This window comes from Pomacea canaliculata, linkage group LG11 (assembly GCF_003073045.1).
Source record: "Pomacea canaliculata isolate SZHN2017 linkage group LG11, ASM307304v1, whole genome shotgun sequence".
Classification (NCBI taxonomy): domain Eukaryota; kingdom Metazoa; phylum Mollusca; class Gastropoda; order Architaenioglossa; family Ampullariidae; genus Pomacea; species Pomacea canaliculata.
In genome coordinates this window covers 22,502,844-22,527,439 of record NC_037600.1, presented here as the reverse complement: position 1 = coordinate 22,527,439, position 24,596 = coordinate 22,502,844, and the positions used below count along the sequence as shown (strand labels likewise).

At 40.6% G+C, this 24,596-nt stretch overlaps 3 protein-coding genes across 3 annotated transcripts; 1 reads left to right on the top strand and 2 right to left on the bottom strand.

Annotated features, from left to right (window-relative positions):
- LOC112575116 lies at positions 1-6,268 on the top strand. Its single transcript, XM_025256702.1, has 5 exons — positions 1-941; positions 1,551-1,759; positions 2,082-2,552; positions 2,892-3,253; positions 3,492-6,268. Exons 1-5 carry the CDS (start codon positions 621-623, stop codon positions 3,857-3,859), a joined length of 1,731 nt encoding a protein of 576 aa, XP_025112487.1. The 5' UTR covers positions 1-620; the 3' UTR covers positions 3,860-6,268.
- Positions 3,726-9,410, bottom strand: LOC112575119. The gene is made up of 5 exons (XM_025256704.1): positions 9,265-9,410; positions 7,892-8,374; positions 7,299-7,652; positions 6,805-7,078; positions 3,726-3,854 (listed from the first exon to the last, which is right to left on the bottom strand). The coding sequence occupies exons 1-4, from the start codon at positions 9,297-9,299 to the stop codon at positions 7,072-7,074; spliced, it is 879 nt and encodes a 292-aa protein (XP_025112489.1). The 5' UTR covers positions 9,300-9,410; the 3' UTR covers positions 3,726-3,854; positions 6,805-7,071.
- A 7,530-nt stretch (positions 9,411-16,940) lies between these two features.
- Positions 16,941-18,906, bottom strand: LOC112575120. The gene is made up of 2 exons (XM_025256705.1): positions 18,584-18,906; positions 16,941-18,331 (listed from the first exon to the last, which is right to left on the bottom strand). Exons 1-2 carry the CDS (start codon positions 18,768-18,770, stop codon positions 17,976-17,978), a joined length of 543 nt encoding a protein of 180 aa, XP_025112490.1. The 5' UTR covers positions 18,771-18,906; the 3' UTR covers positions 16,941-17,975.
- Positions 18,907-24,596: the final 5,690 nt, after the last annotated feature.

Genomic DNA, 24,596 nt, shown 5'->3' with positions numbered 1-24,596 from the left:
ACAATGATCGATAAACAATCATTAGTCCTTTTAGGCTGTTAACAAACATTACTTGTTCTTAACAAAGTTAAACGGTCTTTTAAATGGTGTTGGTGTGATAAAGCTTAAAATTAAGTGTGATAAAGCTAGTAAAAGTAAAAAAGAGTAAGGGGATTAAAGATGTACAATATATCATAATGAATGTGCTATAGGGAACCCTCTCAGAACAAGCTCAGGACTTCTGGCTCCAGTGGGTTGAGGCCGCCTTCCCTGGCCTCGACTCACGCGCCTACTTCCTGCCTCCTGTCTACGTCAACCGCGTGCCGCTGGTCAGACGGTCGGTTGGTGGCCAGGATGTCTTCGTCCTTCAACTACCCCATGGTCAGGCCGGTCAGCCTGGTCACTCCGGCCAACCGGCAACCTATTTCATCTGAATCTCCTCCTGCTTCTTCACCTTTTCCTTCTATTCAGGATAGTGACGTGAGAGATGATGCAGGCTTTCAGCGGGTTCTTCTGTGTTCCAGAAATTTGCTGAGTATAAAGGAGAGGTTTTATTCGGAGTAAGTCATCTTGATTTCGTGCACTATCTGGGTGAACCTGGCTACGCTGCCGCGGCTGCCGAGTTACCCCTACCCAAGAATATGTCCAATGCTACTTCAAAGACCAGACAAGGAGACTTTGATGTTCTTCTCATTCATAGAAATTATGGCTTTGTTGTCTGCGAAGTGAAGTCTTTTGGTGATAACGCTAAGGAATTGAACATGCCACGACAAACTATAGTAAATAGCATTGGAAAGAGACTGAAAGAGGCCATCTCACAGCTGGACAAGGCGAAGACCATTTTGTCTCACCTGGTGTCCGACATCGCTCCTGCTCTGCGCATCACTAAGACCATCGTTGTCCCGAACATCACTGCTGATCAGATACAAGAGGTCATATCTACAGATTGTGAGCTGGCTGAGGTAAAATATCTCATTGTTTGACTAAGCTTGTATGGCCGTAACCATATCTAACTGCTACTGGTACTAAAGGGTACCTCCGCGTACAAAACGAACTCTGTAGCAGTATAAACACATTTCAGTGTCGTATCAGTTGTCCTTAGGCACAGAATATTCCACATTTACTCAAAAACGCAATAGGAAGAACGATACGCAATTACCTGAAATTTTTTGCAAACATTTCAGAGTTTTATTTACCTCTCTGCTATCTTTTTACAGTAGTAGGTATAAAACACTTTTTGTACCTTGTGTTTTGCTGTAAATATGAAAGTACTACTTTAGTTTATTTTAGTAGCCTGCTTAAAATGATTTTAATTACAGCTGCTAAAATATAAATTTTATCTTAAAAATGTCCATCTATTTTTGCTTACCTTACAAGGTTTAACACGTTACAGTGAGGGATATCGGAAATAAATGATCAATAATCCATTGTTTTCTCCTGTTCAACAGTCTTAACCCAGAGCCTGAGAGGGGCATTGGGCGTATATTCATCATATGCATTTATTTCGCGAGTTTTCTTATTGTTTCTAGTATTCAACGTCTGTTTCGGTTGATGATACTGCTTTCTTACAGGACCTGTGTCGGTGTCTTGGAACAACAACCGACCCCGCGACCATCACAGGTCTGTGTCTGTGCTGTGATCAGTTGTCTGACCCCAAGACCCCGTGGGACGTGAGTAGTCACGTGCTGAGTGAATTCGGACTCTGGTGGCAGCGACGTGTGACTGGGGCTGGACCTGAAAAAGAAATGACCCTTGACCTATACAAGATATTGGTGGCGAGGTTGGTATTATGTGCAGGCAATTTTTCTAGGGTTTATAATAGTGTGTTCTTAAATTAGCTAACCTCGATGGAATCTGAAAACTGAACGAAACAAGCTTTGCTTTCAATTTGTGTAAGTATAAAACAATATCTTTAATTATGGCTTGTTGCTCCGTGGGATTATTGTGACATTAAGTTAACAAATATGTACTTTTGATAAGGAACTGTGGACTGCTCAATCCCACATGAACTGTCACCGGTGTGTGTGTGTGATGTTGTAGGTGTACATAGGAATATCTTGCCCATATCTCTCATTAACGCGTCTCTACTTTCACTGCACCAGGTTCTGCGGTCCGGCGACTACAGTGACTGTGCCATGCACATCTCCTCCACGTGTGAGTGTCAAGACCATGGATCAAGCAGTTTGGTGTACAGGAGAGTGCTATACTGCTCTAATAACACTCTTCCCGGAGCAAGTTGACCTGCTTAACATGGCACATCCAAGATTGTTTATGACCGGACCGCCTGGTACAGGTAAAACTGTGGTGCTGCTGCTGATGGCCATAGAGTGGCTGCGATGGGGTCACCACGTCTACATTGTCAGTACTTGGTGGAGGAGTCGTGCAGCGTGCAGCATGTTGTATCAACTGCTGCAGAGGATTATGAACATGCATGAGACCCCCGGCAAACCTCACCTCCTGCAGTACCATTTTGAAGACGAGAAAGACGTTACCAGGGCTGTGGCCGAGCTGTCACAGAAGGCGATTGGTGGGAAAGTGTACGTCATCGCAGACGAGGTGGTTCGTGGCCATATGTACGTTTTGTTGCAGGTCATCTGTTTATTATAATAAAATAGACTGAAAAACCTTATTTTCTCTCAATAACATAAGACATAGATAATCAATAGCAATTCAGAAATGAAAAATAATGTGGTAGTGGAAAACAGTTTTACCGCCGTAGCTCGTAAGTAGACAAACAAATGTTACATTGTGTTCAATCAGCTGTATTTGAAATATTTTTTTTTATTACACTGTCTTTTGGGGTTATCAAGTATAACTAGTCTCAAATTGAAATTGAAGATAGGTAGTTAAGGGACGCAGCGTAGAATATGTATTTCTGGATTTTGCAACAGTCGTGTATATATACATTACAGGTCAGCGACACGCTTACAGACTTTCTGTGACGACCTGCTGAAACAAGTTCCATGTCTTCATCTCTGGGCGGCTAATTGTTATGATGGACACGTTCCTGTCGGCTGGCCAGAAGAAAAACTAACCAGACCTCTCCGCTCTCCTCCAGCTGTCGTCCGGGAGATTAAAAAATCCAGGGAAATTACAGCAGAAAATACTGTTAGTAAATACAGCGAGCGTGGTGTGCCTGATCACACAGATGGCCCTCCAGTCAGACGACTCTATCACCAAGGTGCCCATCACTCATCTTCTTGGTTAGGCGACTGTGTCACGTGCGGTCGTGAGGTGGCCAGTTTTCTACAAGGTCTTCGTGTTGGCAATGCGGGTATGTGGGTATCGTATATTAACATGCCGCATGAACATAAACAACAAACAGATAAACAAACTCTACTAAGTCAATAACCTAGTAAATCATAATAGTAAGTGTCCTGAATATTAACTCAATGATGACGGTGTATATATTCAAACATGAAAATAATTGGAATAGTTTATAAATTATATTCATAATTATATATACTTAAAATTGAAATTTAATTTTTACAAATTATCTCTGTTCTTGACAGGAAACTGCGCATCATCTTCTTGCCCCAACAGCACCAGTGCAACTCCACCCTGTCTTCAGTGGAGAGAGGTTTTGGTGCTATGTTGGGAAACTGCTAGTGACAACGCGGGTATGTTGGAGGGACTGCAGGAAGCGGGTATCCCTGTCCGGGTGATGAAGGACGATGACATCGATGACGTGGCCATGGCCCGCAGTGACGTGGTGTGGGTGGCTGATGGACGTCGTGTTCAAGGACTGGAGAGAAAAGTCATCGTGTGTCTTGGGAGCAATGACCTTTCTGTACCACTTCACAACATGTCTCGATGTACATCACAGCTCTTGATTATCACCCCTGAGAATGACGATTCTAGTCCTCGCGAACTGTCTTAACACAAAATTAAGTGAAACTCATTCAAGTATGGCCTGTGGATTGTTATTATATGGTTAAGTTAAAGAGATTTAACGACTGAAATTTGTTGATAATATAAAAAATGTCTCTTGTTAACTTTTATAGTTTGAGTGTACAAAGCATTTCATTCACAACACAAAGATAATAAACGAAAAATATTCAGGTTAAAAATTTGCTAAACAATACGATTTACTTTGTTTGATTTTAGTGATTTGTTATTCGGGACTTATTTTATACTCTTTGGTTATGTTATCTGAATGATATCTTTGATGCAAAAAGAGTTAAGATTTTATCAACAGATAAGTTAAAAAAATCATTAAGATTGTCAGTATACAAAAACAACAATGTTACTAGAATGGCAGAAAAACTTGAAGTCCTTAAGATGTAGTCTGTAATATTACACTTTTCCCCCAAATTACTTTCGTAATACCCTGACCAAAATCAAAGAAGTCGTACAACACGTTTACATTGCTGGTGAGTAAATCCATTAGACCAAACTGATCATAAGGTTTTGCCATTAAATTCACAATGTTCACTTGTATGAACTACAGAGAATCTCATATTTTGTCTGGTTGTAAAGTGCTATTAGCTTAGTATTTTAATCATTGTTTAATGATGACTTAAAACATTTTTAAATACGGGTGCATCTTAGCAGACCGTCACACAATGCATTATTAAATCAGATGATAAAAATGTTTCATTTGGTGTGAATAAAAAAATTCCTACTAACGACATTTAAGCTTTGTACCTCCCACTGAATGAGACCAGTGCCATCTATGTACCGGACTTTAAGAGGTGTGCCTTAGTACAGAAGTCTTTCTTAACAAACCTTGGATACGTCGTGTACTAAATTTTTAGTCATGGCATTAAAAATCCCGAAATAAAAGGGCAAGCGAAAGGGAAATTGTGCTTTCTAAATAATAGATGCTGATGTTCTAAACCGCTTCAGGTGAATATTTCGGGTAGTAAAACAATTAATTATTTGCAGTCTCGTCTTCACTACAGCAGGGTAAGAAGCTAGGCGACCATTTTTGTTGACTTTTAGAGAAAAACCCTTGGCAAGCAGTTATTTTTATTGTCTTTAGAACGCTTGCGTGAAACCAGTCTACAGGGAATAAGAATTTAGCTATGAAGAAAAACAGACGAGAGATAATTTCGTTGCTTTTAAACAATATTTCCTACGGCACTAGGGAGGGTCAGTTTAACCAACCCCTCACCCCTCCCCCCACGGTTTTTTTTTCTTTAAAATACTGTGCGAAAGAAACTTCCAGTAGCAAACACGCATGTATGATTTTAAGTAAACTGCTCGCTTAAAATTGTTTCATGAAAAGTATTTAGAATGTCAGTATCTGCAAACTAAACCTAACTTGTTATTCCCCTTGTCCTTACCTTTACCTTTCTTCATACAGATCATTACTGCTATCTTTTCTGTTATTTAAATCAGAACTGCAAAAGCCATGGTTAACAGATTAAAATATACATTTTGTGTTCAGGAAGTACGAAGGTCAGATATATGAGCATAACATTTACCTACACAGACTTTGGACAATCCTATAGTTGTCTTTTTACCAAGTGTGTCGCCAGATGACACCGAGTTCTTACTTGATATATTTTGCAGGTACTTGTGATTTGTCACTGCAGAATGGAGCTATAGAAGACTCGATCAGAACCATTACAAACATAGTTTTATGATAGTTTTAACGCAAAGTTTTATGTGTTCACACACTCAGATAAGCATGTTTAAGGAACTTGTTATCATTTGAATCCAGTTTGTGTCAACAATGTAAGGACGCATTAAAAATGTATCACTTTCGAATAGGACTATAGACAAATATGTGCAGTACAGAGATAAGCAGATTCAAGTGTAGAAAAAGTGAAGTAGGTGTCTAAATTTTCCCGTTTCGATAAAAAATCAAATTGTTTGATATATGTATTATAGTTTTCATCTAAAATGTCAATAGTAATAGAGCATTACAAATATAAAATTTCGCAAAATAAGACATCAAAGTGAATAATTAAATGTGAAAATTATTTAATGGATCATGTTAATCAGAAGACAAATGTGCACACAACCTTTATTATTACTCCATCATACCATTTGTCTTTTAACAGATGAAATTTATGTACTATCAACCGATTAAACCGCAGCAAATGTCCATATTGTTGTCTTAAATTACTGCAATTCTCAGAAAAAGTGATATTTTTACTTGTATAGCTATCTGTTGTTGTTGTTTTTATTATCATTAAAAGCTTTTGTTGACGCTTTTAATAATGTGATATTTCAGCTTTAAGATGGAGAAACTTGTGCAATTGTTTTGGACATACAGAAAAAACTAAAAGTTTATGAGAATGTCCAAAGTCTACATAATAGTAATAAAAATGAAAGTTGTTGAATTCATAATTGATTTATTTGTAACAGAGTAAGTATGTGTGAGAAGGTACCTGTCGACAGATGAGTATTAATTCTCACCGTGAGTGAATATATAGCTTCAACACTACAGGCTGCTAACCGCATATCGGGTTGCACACAGAGTTCATTAAATGGGAAAATATTTTTTATGTCAGACTGCAATGATTTGATGTATGTGACATATATCTGCTGCTTAGCAAATCTGCCCTACATGAAAATGTTATTGTTGGAAAGGATTTACTGTAAAGTTTAAATGCATGCATTGAATTGAATATAGCATTTGTTTTACACCAATCTCATTCTTAATTCATTTACATTTTAAATATTTTGAATCTATTAGAATATCTTGACATGCTTCTCCTAGTAAATTTAAGTTATAAAACAGCAAGGTCCAAGTATAAAATACAGAAAAATAAATAGCGAAAGAGGTTTTAATGTCATTACAGTTTACTGTTTAGTTATCATTCACTAGAGCCGTTGGAGTCAGGTGAGACAATCACAAGCTGTGAAGCACACCTCGACATGTTGTGAAGAGGGACAGAAAGGTCATTAGTCCCTAGACACACGATGACCTTCCTCTCCAGACCGCAAACACGACTTCCATCCGCCATCCACACCACGTCACTGCGGGCTGTTGCGACATCTTCAGTGTCGTCATCCTTCATCACCCGCACTGGGATACCCGCTTCTTCCAATCCGTTCACTACACCCGAGTTGTCACTGATAGCCTCCCAGTACAACACCATCATGTCCTTCCACATCAGGCAGGGCGGAGTCTCCCCTTCAGCTGCTGCAAAGTCGATGATATAGGTTGTCATAACTGACCGTTAAAACTGAAACTTTAGTCCACTAGAGAATGGCAAATGCTAAATACACATTCAAATATGCATGCGTTTACAAATATAATTCAATTACTCTGTCCATTTAGCTGTTGCTGACTTAGCAGAGTTTACTAATAAATTATATGACACGTTTAGTCTCCTACCAAAAGCAGTACACAATATCCATACCTACCCGGAGCACGGAGACTGTGTAAGAAGATGGCAATCTCACGACCACACGTGACACAGTCACCTAGCCAACTAGATGAGTGGCCTTCACCCCGATGGTAAAGCTGCTTGACTGGCGGACCGTCTGTGTGGTCGGGGACATCCCGCTGGCTGTATTCACAGACATTGCCATCTTTCGTAATGTTCCTGGACTTTCTAACTTCCCTGAGAACGGCCGGGGGAGAGCGGAGGGGTCTGGTTAAATATTCTACTTTCCAGTCGGCGGGTGCGTCTCCATGGTAACAACTTGCCATCCAAAGATGTAGACAGGGAACGTGTGTCAGCAGTTTGTTACAGAAATTATGGAATCCTGATCTGTCACAAACATTATTAATGCAGTGGTGTAATTATTCTTCTTATATTATCTGTGTATATGTTATCTAGTCCTCCGTCAGTAGTCTTCTGAATTTGTAGGTTGATATTGGAATTCTGTATTACAAACTAAACACTCTGCTTGCAACTGATTGTTTGAGTCACACGATGAGTAGGCAATGTTTTCAAAGCACGTCCCTTCACGAGAGTTAAGAAATACAACTTGTAACTAGAGCACTTACCTGTATTCATGCACCGCCTCATCAGAAAGAACGAACAATTCCCTTTCTCTAGCCTCCTGTGACAAGTCGGTGACGGCCTTCTCCACTTCCTTAGTGTCATTAAAATCGTACTGCAGGAGGTGAGGCTGACCGGGTGACACACCTGCTGACTGTTGTGTCTTTACTGTCTGTAGCAACAGGTGATACAACATGATGCTCGCTGCACGACTCCTTTTCCAAGAACTCACAATGTAGACGTGGTGACCACATCGCAGCCATTCTATGCCCATCAGCAGCAGCACCACACTTTTACCTGTACCGGGAGGTCCGGCTATAAAAAGCCTGGAAAAAGTCGTTTTTAGCAGGTCAATCTGCTCTGGGAAAAGTTTTATTTGAGCAGTATAGCACTCTCCTGTATGGGAGACGGCCTGACCCAGGGTCTTGACACTCAGGCGCGGGGTAGATGTGCATGGCACAGTCACTGTTGTCGCCGGACCACAAAATCTTGTAAATGAAAGTGCATGAATAATGATATATGGATTGTAGTTCTAACTAGCCGCAATTAAAGAAAAGAAAGAAGGTTGAAAAATGCTTGGATGACGGTGTGAGTAAACTGAAGAATTTGAATAGTGGGATGGAACAAAGTGTTGGACACTGAATTAAAGAATCATATAAATTCTCACGTGAACAGCATCGCCTGCCGCCAGTCTGTTTTTCATAAAGAGCTCATGACTTTCCACTGGAAAAATGTCATGTAAACATGTAAAGATGCCACTTAGTATTACATAATATTGGACTATGTTTTGGGTTCTATAGCCTGGCCGTTCGTGCAAGTGATTGCGGAGAGAAAAGTTTTTAGCTGGCCAACTCGCTCTGCACACTCAGCAGCTGCATCTCCCAGAAATGGTTTAATGTCATTTATCCGAGAAACAAAGCGCAGAACAAAGAGAAGATTAGACTCACCTTTCCATATGATTTTCCATTCGAAACGATCAGCCACTACCCTGGTGGTCTATTTGTCTTTTACTTTTTGAACTCACGGTGAATCTATAGTTAACTTAGACTTCGATCGTCCTATTTTTTTTATTTTAAATACAAAATTTCAATTAAATTGTAAACTTAGAATGTTAACTAATATATCATTCTAGATAAAAATATATAATGATGGTCTGAGACCACTTTGAATGTATTAAGAGTAAAAATAATTAATTTGTAAGCCTTTTATTAGTTTATTACGAACTTGAGTACTGAAGATGACAACATATGCTGGAGAATGAATATTAGAATTCATAACACTATTACATTTTTACTGTAATTTACTTTCATATTGAGCTTAAGGATTTAACATTGTAAAGACACACAAATAATGTCCATTTTGATTCTAAAACACTAACCTCGATAACAGTGTCTTGAACATCTCAGGTGTCATGTGACTGTCAGGTCCAGCCCCAGCCACACGTCGCTGCCACCAGTCTCCGAGTTCCCTCAGCACGTGACTACTGACGTCCCACGGGGTCTTGGGGTCAGACAACTGATCACAGCACAGACACAGACCAGGGATGTCGGCGGGGTCTGATGTTCCTAGACACCGACACAGGTCCTGTAACAGGACATTGTTATTCGCATATTATTAAGTCAAATCAAATAGTTTATCAAAAACATAAACATCAAGATGACTTGAATAAGACACTGTAAACGTCTAAACCGTATACAGTTATAATAAACGATCAAGAAAAGTCGTTGTTACAGATTAAAATACAATGTTCTACATATTTGTCATCGCTGTATTTGAAAGTTAGATAAATGAAATTTTGTTTTATTGCCTTTATGTTTCTGGTATCTACCAGTGCAAAGTTACTGTGACCAGTGGACAATGATCCTTTGAGATTTTGTCTCACGTCCCACATTAATTCCAGTCAGAAAATTACATTAGATTGTAGTTGTCTCCCTTCTTTAGGACACTTTTGAACGATTGTTATTGTCATCTCGCGCTAAATAAAACAGCAAAACAATGAAGAAAACAGCTGCTACAGACGACTTTATGACATCTAACACTAAGCAATTAAAATGTCTTCATAGCAGATCTTAGCAAATTGAACTTTTGCGACAATGAATGCATGTCCTGACATTTTAAAAATAATTATATATATATATAATCAATACGTCAGTCCCTGATGGCTATGGAGGGATGGGCTAGTTGTACGAGAACACAAGAAAGATGGAAATTGCCACATAACTGTACATTTTTTTCAGAGTTTCCCTCGGCGGCTGGCCTGCCATTTATCCAGTCTCGCTTCCAAAATCAAAAAGCCTCCCTCAACTGTCAAGCTACGTTATTTATTCTATCTTCCATCGAACGTTCCAGGACCATCCACTCCCTTTTCTCACGGTCTCGTCACGACCTTTCTCAGCCCCGTGGTCACCCCCAACCCATCCTGTCTGGCCATTGTCTCCCCAAGTGGCTCAGGCAGCTTGGTAACTTCTGGTGTAACAATATGTCCAGTAGCCAGTACCCACGGGTGGGCAGTTCAAAGCCGGCTATTACGTACCCAGCCGGCGTGAGAAAGGGACAGTCCTGGGAGCTGCTCGACCCTACACTCTACAAACAAAGACATAATTTAGTTCAGATTGATGGTAGTATGTTTTGAAAGTGAAAACTGGTTCATGAAACAGTCGATATGATACTTACCTGAGTCAACTGATGTTGATCAGATGTAGCCTGTTGCACCTGACAAGCCGTGAGGTTAGGGAGTGCGATGGTCTTAGTGATGCGCAGACCGGGAGCGATGTCGGACACCAGGCGAGACAACATGGCCTCCGCCTTGTCCAGCTGTGACACGGCGTCTTTCAGTTTTTTCCTAATGTGTTTGTTAATATCTTCCTGTGACATATCGAGGTGCTGAATGTTGTCCCCTATAGATTTCACCTCGAAGACAACAAAACCATAATATCGGTGAATAAGAAGCACGTCAAAGTCTCCTTCTTTGTCGCTTGACCCAGTATAACACAATTTTGGAGGCATACTAAGGTAGTAGATTGAGGTAGTGTAGCAAGGATTAGCTAGGTACTGTTCAAACTGAAGCTGAGATATCCCAACCATGACCTCCTTGTTCTGCTCAGAATGTTTCTGCAGACAGAAGAGAACCCGCTTCATGGCCGCATCATCTCTAACGTCACTGTCTTGAACTCTGGGAGGTTGAGGACTAGAAGACTGAACCACTTTAATCGCCGGCTGGTTGGACTGACCGGCCTGTCCAGGTGCTGACTGAAGGACTAAAACCTCCTGACCAGCAACCGACTGTCTGGACATCGGCACGCGGTTGAAGTAGACAGGAGGCAGGAAGTAGGCGCGTGAGTCGAGGTCAGGGAACGCGGCCTCAACCCATCTGAGCCAGAATGTCTGGGCTTTTTCTGATATGGATTCCTGTCTCGAAATCATTCATATTATGAGAGATAATTGAAATAAACGATATTCTTTCCATTCACTCTCACTCTTCCAGTTCATTCTATTACTTTAGAGGTTAGTTATACTTTTCTGGGTATCTTTACAATCTGCCTTCATATTGTTCTGGAGGAAACGATTTTAGAAATTTGGATAGTAGGGCGTTAAAAAATGTGATGTCAGCATGTTTCACTGATTCTCATATACGTGCAGTGAACAGCTTCAACAATACACAACCAGTGACATCAAATATATCAATCTTAACTTTACTTAACCTTATTTTTTTCAAACAATATCACCAACGTTTAAAGATAAAGTAGACTGACACACTTCACCCTTTTGCAAGAGTGTTTTCCAGAGATATATGTTTGAGATGCCGTTCAGAAAGGTTTATGGTGAACAATGGTATCAGTCTCACCTGATGTGCCTGTGCGTCATTTTCGAAGGAAAGCTTTTTTTTTTAAAAAAGATACTTCGAAAATAATGTTATGCTAGTCGAAGAAAATGCATAGAGCCAATAGCCTTGAAATTATTATATAACCCACATCGTGAGAAACCAATGACAGTTAAAGATTGATAATAGATACTCTGTGTTGCTGCTGCTGATAATGATTATGATGATGCTAATACTTGTATTCCCTAGCACTAACTGTCTCACCTGATTTAAAGAAAATGGCGATGAACAAGCCATGGCTGACGATATTATCCTATGAGTCTGTCAGAAGTAGGGAGGAAGTAGTTCTGTCACCTGCGATTCTCTTCAAAACAAGAACCAAAATCCCGTCTTCACTATGTCTGACCAAAGAGAAGTTTTCAAGCATTGGCACCATTCCTAAAAAGTATTCTATGTAGGTATAAAAGTTTGACGGCGATTCAGTAAAACACCCGTGTAAACAACTTTATTCGGCCTATAATTCTCCTATAATATGCTTGTGTTTTAGGAAGTGGAAAGACTTCACTTTACACTAATGGAATGTGGATTAAAATATTGTCCTTGTTTGTGCCAGTTTTTGACCCTTACCTATCTGATTATCTGCAACCCATTTACAGACATGTCGAGGTGGCTAACGTGCCTATGACAGGATACAGCTCGACTAGTCTGAACTTGACTCTGAGTGATTCATCAACCCATAAATAAAAAGACATTCTATTCTATAAATACTTCCTCTCAAAATTAATGCAGACTACTATTATACATTTTTACTGACTAGTTAACAAACCACGGCTAATGAAAAAGGAGACTTACTAACAAACAAGTCAACTAATTAACTAACTAAGTGGTTTGCTGACCCCACACAACTATTTTGTTAGTGACTATATTTACCTTGTCATCCGCAGAAAATGATGATCATTTTCATCAATCTTCCTCAAAACGAGTTAAGAGACGGGTTATCTCGCTATGTCTGTAATGAGCAGCCGACGTCGTCGAAGATAACATCCCGACATCACTGTGTCTTGTCTCGTTAGCTACTCAAGCACTTCGATGTCAACAACTTTGTATTTGGATCAGAAAACAGCCGGTCATCAGGTTCACCTAAGTTTACAAACAGGTTCCTAGTCAGCTGCCTTTTGTTATGAGCTCCGTTATTTTACTGCAGCAGTGAAACTGGTCAGACTTTCCCTCAGTGTCACACCTGACACAGGTGCACCAGGTGAGCTCGAATGCTTATTGACGAAACTAGTCAGAGTACCTGGCTTCTTCGTAGTTGATTTATGAAGCTGTGATGTCATTGTCAAGTTTAGACTGACAGGCTGACTGCTCGTGTTTGGTAACACAGCTTCGAGCAAACGGGGAATAATGTTTTGATATCATCAGAGACGCAGCCCTCCTTTATAATGTTTGGCGCACCGCCACCTAAACTCACCGCTGTACTCACCTACGTTCATAAGTGAGCTTCGAACGCTCAATTCAAGTACACCTGAAGTTTTACGAATACGGTAATAAACCACGTCACGTGGCTGCACCTCCGTCAGCAGGAACGTTTACTAACAAAGGTGATGGTGACCCCCGTTTAATTGCTGTCTCAATATTTTCACGACAAACAACGACACTTGTCTTCCCCACGGTGGTTTGGCTGCTCAGTGGAAGTAATCTCTGACGACGATGTAGCGATAATATGAGATGAAGCCTCACACTTTTCTCCGCCTGACTCACCGACATCATGAGGTAAAGTAGATAACAGCAGTGACAGGCTGGTACTAAAGTCATGAACATGTCGACATGTCTGTAAGCCACGCATGTACGTGTGTAATATGACGAACGTACACTTACCTTGCATAAGCACGACATATTACACACAACACAACGGTCGACGAGCCCCGCAGATGACGATGAGGATGAAGAGATTTGTAGGTGAATCAAATCAAAGAGACACAAGTTCAGAGAATGTCACTGAGACAGTCACAAAGAAGATGGCGGAGAAAACCATTGTGTTTTCCGCTCACTCTGCTATTTTTAGAGCAACTGCTTTTCTCTTATATATGACGTCATTTTCTGCTTCGAGTGACGTGGACCAAATGACGCACTCATGACATCAGACATCAGACGTCATTCGTACACAAACAATACGAGACCCACCACAACTCATTACAACGTCCGATGTCGTCTGCTGGAGCCGTGCACTTCATGGTCACGTGGTCTACTCACCTCGCACAGCGGTCTTTATTCCTCCAGCAGCCAGTACACATCATTGCTGCTTTCTTCCTCAAATGTGTTTATTGAAAACTGTGAAGGCGTGGCCACTTGCATATTTGTATGTGCGTGCGTGTTGGTTTATTTGTTGTGTATAAATATATGTGAGTGTGTGCGCGCGCGCGTGTGCGAGTAACTAATGACAACCACCATAGAAACAGCACCAACAACAAAAACAGGTGGAGCTATGACGTCAGATTCTAGTCAAGATCTTTGTTTCACTTATGTCTGGATGTTAGCCAGAGGGTACATGCTCTATCTGGCTCGAATACCCCTATCTCCTTTCTCTCTGTGTGCATACAGAAAGAATATATATATATCTTCAAGAATACAACACGTGTAGATACTGCCTGTCCTCTTAATATGACACTGGGAGGCGATAAAAGTACTTGTATATAACTGTCATCTAAATAGGACACTGGTAGATATCGGGTTAAACAAATGGAAAAAACTTGTTTGCAATGCAATCACCGCCCTCGTCAGTCCCCGGCGATGATTGGTTTTGTATGGACATGTCAATGGACCTGACATGCTAAGACAAGCACGAGCAGAGCGACTTTAACAAATAAAACACAAATAAACTCTAATCACAAGTTTCTTCATTTTATTCTAATGTTTTAAGAAAGAAACATGCTTTTACTTTCTTACCTTTAAGAGAAGGGCAAGCGAGATATAAGCAACACCTGGCGGCAAACGTTAATGACCTTCTCAGCGGCTTGTTTACATTCACGGTGTTTACGAATGCTTTGCCCACAGGTCGAAAAAATGTTTTTTTTTTAAAGGAGAGGAAGGTAAGAACTGGTGTTAAATAATATTTACAAGCAACTACTTTGTTTCACAGGTGACGGGGGTATAGGACTAAGGTTAGAAGAAGACTGTTCAACTTCAAGTGAACTGGAACTGTCTGATAGTGTGAAAGGCGTATTAACATGAGAAACAATAGTGAAACAAGCTATTCTGATCTAGTGTCACATGATGTATAAGCTCTGTTTGTGTTCCTTGGTTGCTAGTAGTTACGTCTGGTCATTCACACACACAAATTAAATAAATTTACAGATTTATTTATTTCTGCCTACATTAAGTGTACTGGTGGTAAACCTTGACACGAAGTGTTCCTCGTTTTCTTGAGTTCAAGAAAGCATGTGCAATGTAAACCAAAACATATATAGGCCAAACTTTAACACCATAATACTCTAAAGTATCTTCAAAACTCTTACAATTTACACGCGAGCAATCGCGATATAGAAAGAGATCTGCTAGCATCATGATACATGTAAAATATAGAATGCGTCAAGAAATGAAAAGAAAGAAATAAAGAAACAAATACAATGAAAGAAAAAACTGAAAAAAATGTTACAGAAAAGAAACGAACATGAAACCCTTGTAGCAATCTTGCCCCCTAATCACCTCGTGACACAGTGACCTAGCAAGCTACTTGGGTGACCCTGACCTCCGTGGTAGATTCGCTTCACCGGCGGACCGTCTGTGAGGTCGGGAACACCACCTTCAGGGTACTGCTGAACACTGTTGCTATTAATATTTCTTGAAAGCCGGATTTCCCTGCCCACAGTGGGGGGTGTTCAATTATTTTTCAGTCAAATGAAGATGGCAGATTTTATAGTCGTAAGTTAGTGCTCTCCACCCACCCCTCAACGTCTTTGGTGGTGGAAATGTTACTCAAATGAAAGTCGTAAATGTTATGTTTCTTTCACTTACAAACTTAGAAGTAGACAAAGAACTGTATACATTGAGTTGTGCATCCTCTCGCTCCTCAGTTGTTCCCCTTCGTCTGAACACTTTGTTCATGTTTGTCACGGTGTCGTCTGTTGCTTTGCTTTTCTTTGTTGTATAGTTGACTGTCTGTCTGTAGACTGTAGTTCTTCGTGCGCAGCTTGAGTTTGTCTCCATAGGGGAAGATGTACTGTTATTTTTTTTTTTTTTTTGTACTTTTGAACCGCTCTAAACGCAAATGGTAGTTTATTTTGTCTCAAACTAGGAGATTGTAATCGTTCATATTCTATCAAGGATGTTTAATGTAACAGGATTTCTAAAGCTTGCTGAACACAGATGACACTATCTATATCGCCTTGTTACTCAGCCCTGTATGACTCAGTAGCTAGACACTGATAGTAGTGTGCATAAGTGAAAGAAAGAGAATGACTAGAGTGTGACTAGAACACAATATGCTTACTCGTTCTTTGGAAAACTGTTTTTGGTTCATCTGTTCATTCCTTCTCTCTCTCTCTCACACGCACACACGAATGCATGGGCACAAAAACCCACCCGCGTGAGATTACACATCACAATTGTGTTAAAGAATGATTTGTTATTGCAGGGTGCGAATATACGAGACAACCTTTCCGGAATGGTGTAGACCACGAGACCGTTAATTTTAAAGGAACTTTATCAGCAGACGACACTGTAGTACGTGCGGGAAATACAAACTCTCTGACATGTCCTCGACCTCCTGTTGCATACATGGAGCTGAGTACATTACCATAGACTTGTGTTAGTAGTGCATTTAAGTGCCAGGGGCTTGATATTTAGAATGCGATCTCGATGTTTATTTACAACAAATTATTGTCGAGAGAATCGTTTGGTTTTGCATGAACCATAGTAGTTTCTGTGGTTATTGGAATGGCATTTAGCTCTCTGAGTCGAGCGTGAAGTCGGAAATGACTACTAATCTACATTTTAGCTTTATCTTATCTAATATTATCGACTGTTATCAATCAGAGGAAACACTTTCTCCTTGTGCAGTTTTTAAATAACTTGGCCTGCTTCTACATCTACATCTATATTTTGCGTACAGTTTTTATTATCACTAAGCAATAGGGCCGACACATACCGTGGCTTTCTGTTAATATTTGTCTATTCATTTTTTAATGTGTATTAGTTGTATTCATACTCTATAATTAATAGACGAAAGTCCAACATAGTCAAAATAAAATTTACTTTCAAATTGTGTGAATTAAAATATACATACAATTAGTAGATAAGGTAAAAAAGCTGCAAGACCAAAGCTTATAAAAATAGTCCATCAACAAAGCATCAATAGACACTGTTTCCTAACTTTTTGTCTTTTTATCCATCCACAAGTACAAATAAAATTCATTCTGCAATCAGGTTACATAAGAAAAAACAGCAAAAAATAACTAAGCGGACTAAAAAAGAGACATTTGAGTATCCTAGCTATTTGTTGGCATAAAACGTGTGAAATGAAAGTGCTGAATCAAGTACAAGAATTAAGTAAATCATTAATATGTGGAAAAGATATAGTATCAACAGGGTGGGGACATAACCACCCTGTATCACAATCACAGGATATTTTGACTTCAACCTCACTTTTACCATTTGTTCTTTTGCTCTATGGCCACATAAGATTCTCATTTAACAAAACCTTTTTTGTTGTTGTTGTTGTTGTTGTTGTTGTTGTTGTTGTTAAAAATCACCACTTAAAAGTCACGATCAGCCAAGAGTAAAATGCTAGAATCGTTTTGACACTGATTTCTCTGGTAGTGAACTACGCACGTGGTCTAGAACCCTGACGCACATGTTGACAGTCGTAGTCATTCTCGATAAACTAGGTCGATGACAAATGATGTCCCGTTTCCCCATTTATGTCTGTAGCAGGGGGGGGTGGGGCAATTAATTTTCCAAAGGGGCCGCATGAGAAATTGGGATGGTTTTAGATGGCCGGACTAATATAGCGAACTCAGTTTTACCCAATACTGTATACATAGTATATATACTGGCGGGCGGGTCAGTGGGCGGGCCGATCAGAGACTGGAGGCGGGCCGGCCCTTACCCAGGTCTGATCTATACTATAGTAAAACCATTAAAAATTATGTGCTCAAGTAAAGCTGCATTAAGCTATCTAGATACAGTTAGGTACAAAAGCAAGTGTGGTCGGCTGTTGTTTTTTTTTAAATAACATTCATCAGCTTAGTGGTGATTAATTATACTGAAGACTAGTCAGCAGGGGAGACAATTACAAGTTGTGATGTACAGCGGGACATGGAGTGGAGTCGGGCAGGGCTGGACAAAATACTAAAAGTTGGATCAAGTTCAACGCAGACGACGACTTTTCTCTCCAGACCACGAACAACATTAGTATCCGCCACCCACACCACGTCACTGCGGGCCGTGGCGACTTCCTCGATGTCATCATCCGTCATCACCTGCACTGGGATACCCGCTTCTTGCAGTCCTGTGATCATGCCCATGTCCACTCTAGCCTGTGCCCAGCACAACACCAGCATGTCTCTCCACTGCAGCTTAGGTGGTGTTGTGGTGCCTTCGAGGGTGGATGTTGTCAAGATTTGTGCTGTTAACATTTAATGTGTGTTCATTATTTAAGTAACCAGAGAGAATATAACTTGCACACACACGCACACATAGGGAGAATTAGAGAGACTGTAGACAATGATGAAAGACTTCCGATATACACCTTATGTCTTTGTCCCCTTACATTTGTCTAGAACTGTTAGCTCATTGTTCACTTCCAATTGCTTATTACATTAGTTTTTGATTACGTGTTAAATTTTCATCTATAACTGTTAATTTCCAATGTACGTACCCAGAGCATCATCACGGAGACTGTGTAGGAAGCTGGCCACCTCACGACCGCACGTCATACAGTCACCTGGCCAGTCACCTGAGTGACCCTGACCTCGGTGATAGAGCTGTTTGACCGGCGGGCCGTCTGTTTGGTCGGACACACCTCGCTCACTGTACGGGTGGACAGCACGGTACTCACTGATCATCTCGTCCTTCTCGACTTCCCTGACGACGACCGGTGGAGAGCGGAGGGGTCTGGTTAAATATTCCACTTGCCAGCCGGCGGGTGCGTGTCTATGGAAAGAACTCGCCGCCCACAGATGGAGACGAGGAACTTGTGTCAGCAGCTTGTCACACAAAGTCTGGAAGTTGTCTGATCTGTTGAAGATTTCACCAAAGGCATGTGTCAGATGGTGTTGTGTTATTGTTGTCTAGGTTCACATATTTCTACTAGTTGCGCGTCACAAACAGTTTCGTATAAACGTGTTTTGCTGTTTCATGTGTTATTTAAACACAATTACTATTTCTTACCCATGGTGTTACTAAGTCTCAATGTTAAAATACGATGTTGGTGAAATCTGGTATTTTCTAATAATTCTCTTTTATGAAGTTGCAAGACGATTTACTGTTGGACAACATTTATGTGTTTCATTGTCAAAGCGTTAGTCGTATGGCGATAACTTAATGTGTAAGGCGGGCAGAGTTAGGGAAGTCTGATACGTACAGAGATGAATTATGTACAAGGCAACTAAAAGAGGTGAGATTTAAGTATATTTTAAAGTTTTTTTTGTGATCAGTTAAAGTTGTGTACTAGATTTGTTAAGAAGCAGTTTTGTAAGACTTAAGCAATGCAACTGTCTCAGACATGGGGAACACAGATGCAAAAGTCGCCTACTAAGGTCGTAAACTCAATTTCTGAGGTAATGAGTATAGTACACTTGTTCTTATACTTTCGCATCCTCATATAGTCGATACATAACTTACATGTACTCAGGACCCGCTTCATCAGCGATGACGTACAACGACCCTCCACTCGCCGCCTGTGACAAGTCGTTGACGGCCTTCTCCACGTCTTTACCGTCATCAAGCTCATACAGCAGGAGGTGAGGCTGACCGGGTGACACACCTGCTGACTGTTGTGTCTTTACTGCCTGCAGCAACAGGTGATACAACATGAAGCTCGCTGCACGACTCCCCATGCAGGTACTGACAACGTAGACGTGGTGACCACACCGCAGCCACTGTATGGCCATCAGCAGCAGCACCACAGTTTTACCTGTACCGGGCGGTCCGGTGACAAAGAGTGTGGGAGGCGCCGTGTGTAGCAGGTGAACTTGCTCCGGGAAGAGTGTGATTACAGCAGTATAGCACTCTCCTGTCCACCACACGGCCTGACCCAGGGTCTTGACACTCACACGTGGAGGACATGTGCATGGCACACTCACTGTAGTCGCCGGACCGCAGAATCTGATACAGAGTAAAAGAATAGCAGTTATATTTAGACTTTGTACAAATAATTTATTCCTCCATTTTCACTCCTACACCCCTTGGATTGTCAGAATGAAGTTCTGTGTGAAAATTCCGCCTGACTGGTTCCTACACGAGGTTAAAGCACAGTAGCAAATATATAATATCTCTAGTGAGATAAGGAGCAGTTATTAAACTTGTGGACCACTATCCGACTGCAAGAGAGAAGAAAGTTTCTGAGAATGGTGTCTCTTTTCGTCGCAGGATAAGGGCTGGTCGTAGCTGTCTTAATATAGAATTTCTTATTTTTATTGCCAGAATAGTTGTAATATTGGACCACCCATCTCTTCGAAAACCATTATTATCATTATCTTCTTCTTTTTCTTCCTTAACACACCTGTAATCTGATGATTAGGTCTAGATTTACCTATTTTACACATTTTAAAGATTAATTCAAAAAATGTATCACCTGATTATCAATGTTTTGGACAGTGCAAGGTTTTTATGTAATATATTCAATATTTACCTGGCTACTAGTGTCTTGTACACCCCAGGTGTCATGTGACTGTCAGGTCCAGCCCCAGCCACACGTCGCTGCCACCAGTGTCCGAGCTCCCTCAGCACGTGACTACTAACGTCACACGGGGTCTTGGGGTCAGACAACTGATCACAGCACAGACACAGACCTGGGATGTCGACGGGGTCTGTCGTTGTTCCCAGACATCGACACAGGTCCTGTGATAAAAGTAGAACAAAGGATAAGCAAAGAACTTCGTTAGCAACATGAATCAGCAAGAAACGAATCGCTTTCCAATAAGACAGTAAACTTTGTTTCCTCACTAGACTGAAACTCATTAGCTGCAGATGTTAAACACAAAAATGTAGATAGTTCCACCCTTACATGGCTTATGCTAAAAATTATTGAATGCATTCGGAAGAGCTCTGAGGCGGTTTGAGGATTCCAGTTTAGCTGCAACCCTGCAACAGCAGTTCTACTGTATGCTGATATTGTTGTGAGGATGGCTAATGATGGGCTGACTTCGTGGCAGCCTTTGTACGCTTTTAGTAAAAGCAATATTAAAAATATTAGTCATTTGAATATAATAATGTGAAGAATCAATAATGTCTTAATACTACATCTCTTTTATTTTTAACCTTTGTAAAGCTTGCATGAGCTCTAAATGTTTCTGACGAGCTAAATGTTTTCAAAAGAAACCAAAATGTTCATGCTCGCAGTTACATCGCGACATCTTTATTGTCATTGTCTGTCTTCATCTTATTATCTCTTTCCGCTCAACCTTTTATGAGTAACTTCAGAAAGGTTTGCACAAACAGTGAATTGAAATTTGAAAATGAAAACTGTTCGTAGATGTCCCTTCTGACATTTTGAAGCGACATTTGTCGTTTATTCTCCGTAGATACAAGTTCGTTATTAAATGAGGATCATTGCTATGCAGAACATACAGATATACAGTGCAAGCTCAGCAGTTGTTTGCGTGGAAACGAAAGAGTCATTCTAGGTTACCTTTCTCAATTTAAACAAGGAATATCGCGGTTTGAACTGACGCTATTCGATGTCTTCGGCAAGATGGTACCGGCATGAAGTTTTAGCTTTGACTAATGCGATCAGTTTCTACCCATTCAGTATGTAGCTATAGTCCTTACTTGAGTCAGCCGGGTGTCACCGGAGATGGCCTGTTGTAGTTGACGAGCCGTGAGGTTGGGGAAAGCGATGGTCTTAGTGATGCGCAGACCGGGAGCGATGTCGGACACCAGGTGAGACAACATGGCCTCCGCCTTGTCCAGCTGTGACACGGCATCTCTCAGTTTCTGTCTAATGTTGTTGTCTATATCCTGCTGTGACATGTTCAGTGTCTGAATATTGTCACCAAATGATTGCACTTGGCATGCGACAAGACCGTAATGTCGGTGAACAAGAAGCACATCAAAGTCTCCCTGTTTCCAGTTTCGTGGTAGAGCAGGAGGAAGGTGCGCGGCTATGGGGAGTTGGGCAGCAGCAGCAGCAGCGTAAAAAGGTTCCCCCAGGTACTGTCTGAACTGAAGCTGACTCAGTCCAACCAACACTTCTTTGTCCTCATCAGAAAATTTCTGCAGACAGAAGAGTAACCGCTGCATGGCTGCGTCATCTCTGACGTCACTGTCCTGAACACCAGGAGGCTGAGTCTGTCCAGCAGTGGATGGAGTCGTCGCTGGTCGGCGTGACTGACCGGCCTGTCCAGATGCTGACTGAAGGACCAGAACATCCTGACCAGCTACCGACTGTCTTGTCATGGGCACGCGGTTGACGTAGACAGGAGGCAGGAAGTAGGCGCGTGAGTCGAGGTCAGGGTAGGCGGCCTCAACCCACTGGAGCCATGATGTCTGGGCTTGTGCTGACATAGTTTCCTGTGTCAAAATCATTAATTTTTGTTACTCTTCATCTTAGCCAAGGTTATTGACTCCGGTAATTCCGGTCACTATATCAAGTATTTTATGGTTTAGTAAAGAAGGGAAAACTATTGACTGTGCCTAGAGAAACCAGATTACAAGAAGAACGTTCTCTGCTATGAAAAGACTACAAACATCTACAGCCATTGTGTTTTCAAGGTAGAAGGATAAAAATGTAAAGGCTTCTAAATTTGAATGTCAAATTCATACTGAAGGCGAGGAAGAACAATCATGTGACACGTTTGCAAGTTAACTGCTCTGACTGCGCATGCACGTACATTTTGATTCCGTATTGTGCTGATTCTGTACATTTTTTACCAAAACTGTACTTGCGTATACCTCCGTACGGTGTACACAACTCTTAGACAACTAAGCTGTCTATGTGACCACCCAACACACTGCAATTTAAGATAGCTACTAAATGTCCTGACGAACGTGTCTTTTGTAATGAAATGCCTGGACACTGGACCTTATTTCTAAACTGTATATCACTAATTATTTTATAAACTTAAGAATGAAGATTGAGAACTGAGACGACCTTTCTAAAATGTGCTATTTAAGTTATTTATTTCCCAATGGTTTTACCTTTTGTTTTGCATTATTTAGTTTGGCAGATGAACGTACGACCTCTTCAAAACTACTAGACTGTCGTCTCGAACTTTTGAATTTCCCATATATTTCTGTCTCTCCTAAAAATACAACCAAGTTTCAGTGTCTCATAATTATGATATTAATGGACATTGAATAAATAAAATTGTTTTGCACTCGCTTTATGTTGAAAAGTGAAATGGCACTTATTTTGACGAAGAAAATGTTTATTTTGACTACATATAGTTTAAAATCTTTTTCTATTCTATGCTCTGTCTCCACTGAAAACGTTTATAAACATATATTTTAGAGACCCAAAACAGTTGTTTCTATAGTCTCTCCTAGTGGTAGAACATAGATTTCACTCAACTTATAAGGAAAAAGAGGATTGCGGTGACAGAGGATACCAGCACAAGTCAGGCAGTAATAATAAAAGTGAAGACAAAGAAAACTTGTGTCAATGCAAACTATGCACTAAGATCTTCCCAAGATAAAGAGAACTTAGAATCAACACTCTAATGTTCTGGCAATAACAATAATGATGATTATTGCGACGATTAAGACCACGAGCAAGGTTTTACCCTTTAAACAATATTTATTTATGCAGACGTCTTTTCTTCATGACCTACAGCAGTCGCGATGAAATATTTTAGGTTTTCTTATGCGAAACAACAATGTCATTCTTCGTTTGCTTGTCTGTACGAACCTGAGTTATTATCTTCTGTTTGATGAGATTGGCTGCCGCCTCGATCTGGTGTTGAGATCCGCGAATAATAACACGCTTTGTACTCTGAATGGCTGACGGACTGGGGTCAAGCCGTACATCGGCGCCAGTCATCTGTTTGATCTCATCAAGTAGACGATGCCCTTCTAAGGTATAAAGAAATGTACTCTAAGAATGAATTTTGTTTTCTGATCGGTGGTTATAAATAAGCTAAGAGAGACAGTAGGCACAATAGTGACTGAAATATAATCTCCAACGCCCACATTTAATAAGAAGAAGAACAACAACATTAACAACAACAATAATATTTGTTTACAGAAGCGGTGATTTAGAAGTGGATGTGGTTGTGTGAAATAATTGTGGGAAGTCTGAAAGGTAACGGGACTGATGGTTAGAAAATTTATTTCAATTTTCTTAATTTCCGCCTCGACGTGATTTCCCGCACCAAACTTGCCGCTAGGTGGACCCCTGGAACACAATCAGCGCCGTCTTCTGATAGAGCGGGACACCCATGGCACAACAGTCTTCCCACTGGGTATAAAAGGACAGGGCAGAGTGCGGCACACACACACCAGTGGAAAACACTACTTTTCACACTTTGAAGTAATAAATTATCTACTGCTGTATCTAAGCTACCTGCACGTAGTTTTCTTTTCACCAGGTCATCAGAGTTTTTGGAATTGTTTTCTATAGAGTTCTTTAATGAAAAATACAAAATTATGTCACAGGAATCATACTAACCTCTTCCGGCAGGAAGATCCACTGAAATGTTTATTATGTGATCCTTTAGTCTGTCTTCGAGTAA

What these genes read in the sequence shown, in the direction of transcription:
- LOC112575116 (XM_025256702.1), top strand. Translation starts at nt 621, where the DNA reads ATGTCCAATGCTACTTCAAAGACCAGACAAGGAGACTTTGATGTTCTT. An exon ending in GAGGTGGTTCGTGGCCATAT is followed by an intron (nt 2,553 to 2,891) that starts GTACGTTTTGTT and finishes TATACATTACAG; the next exon opens with GTCAGCGACACGCTTACAGA. An exon ending in TCTTCGTGTTGGCAATGCGG is followed by an intron (nt 3,254 to 3,491) that starts GTATGTGGGTAT and finishes TGTTCTTGACAG; the next exon opens with GAAACTGCGCATCATCTTCT.
- LOC112575119 (XM_025256704.1), bottom strand. Translation starts at nt 9,299, where the DNA reads ATGACACCTGAGATGTTCAAGACACTGTTATCGAG. An exon ending in TTCAAGACACTGTTATCGAG is followed by an intron (nt 8,375 to 9,264) that starts GTTAGTGTTTTA and finishes TTCATTTACAAG; the next exon opens with ATTTTGTGGTCCGGCGACAA. An exon ending in GAGGCGGTGCATGAATACAG is followed by an intron (nt 7,653 to 7,891) that starts GTAAGTGCTCTA and finishes TGTTTGTGACAG; the next exon opens with ATCAGGATTCCATAATTTCT.
- LOC112575120 (XM_025256705.1), bottom strand. Translation starts at nt 18,770, where the DNA reads ATGATCAGTGAGTACCGTGCTGTCCACCCGTACAGTGAGCGAGGTGTG. An exon ending in TCTCCGTGATGATGCTCTGG is followed by an intron (nt 18,332 to 18,583) that starts GTACGTACATTG and finishes AAATGTTAACAG; the next exon opens with CACAAATCTTGACAACATCC.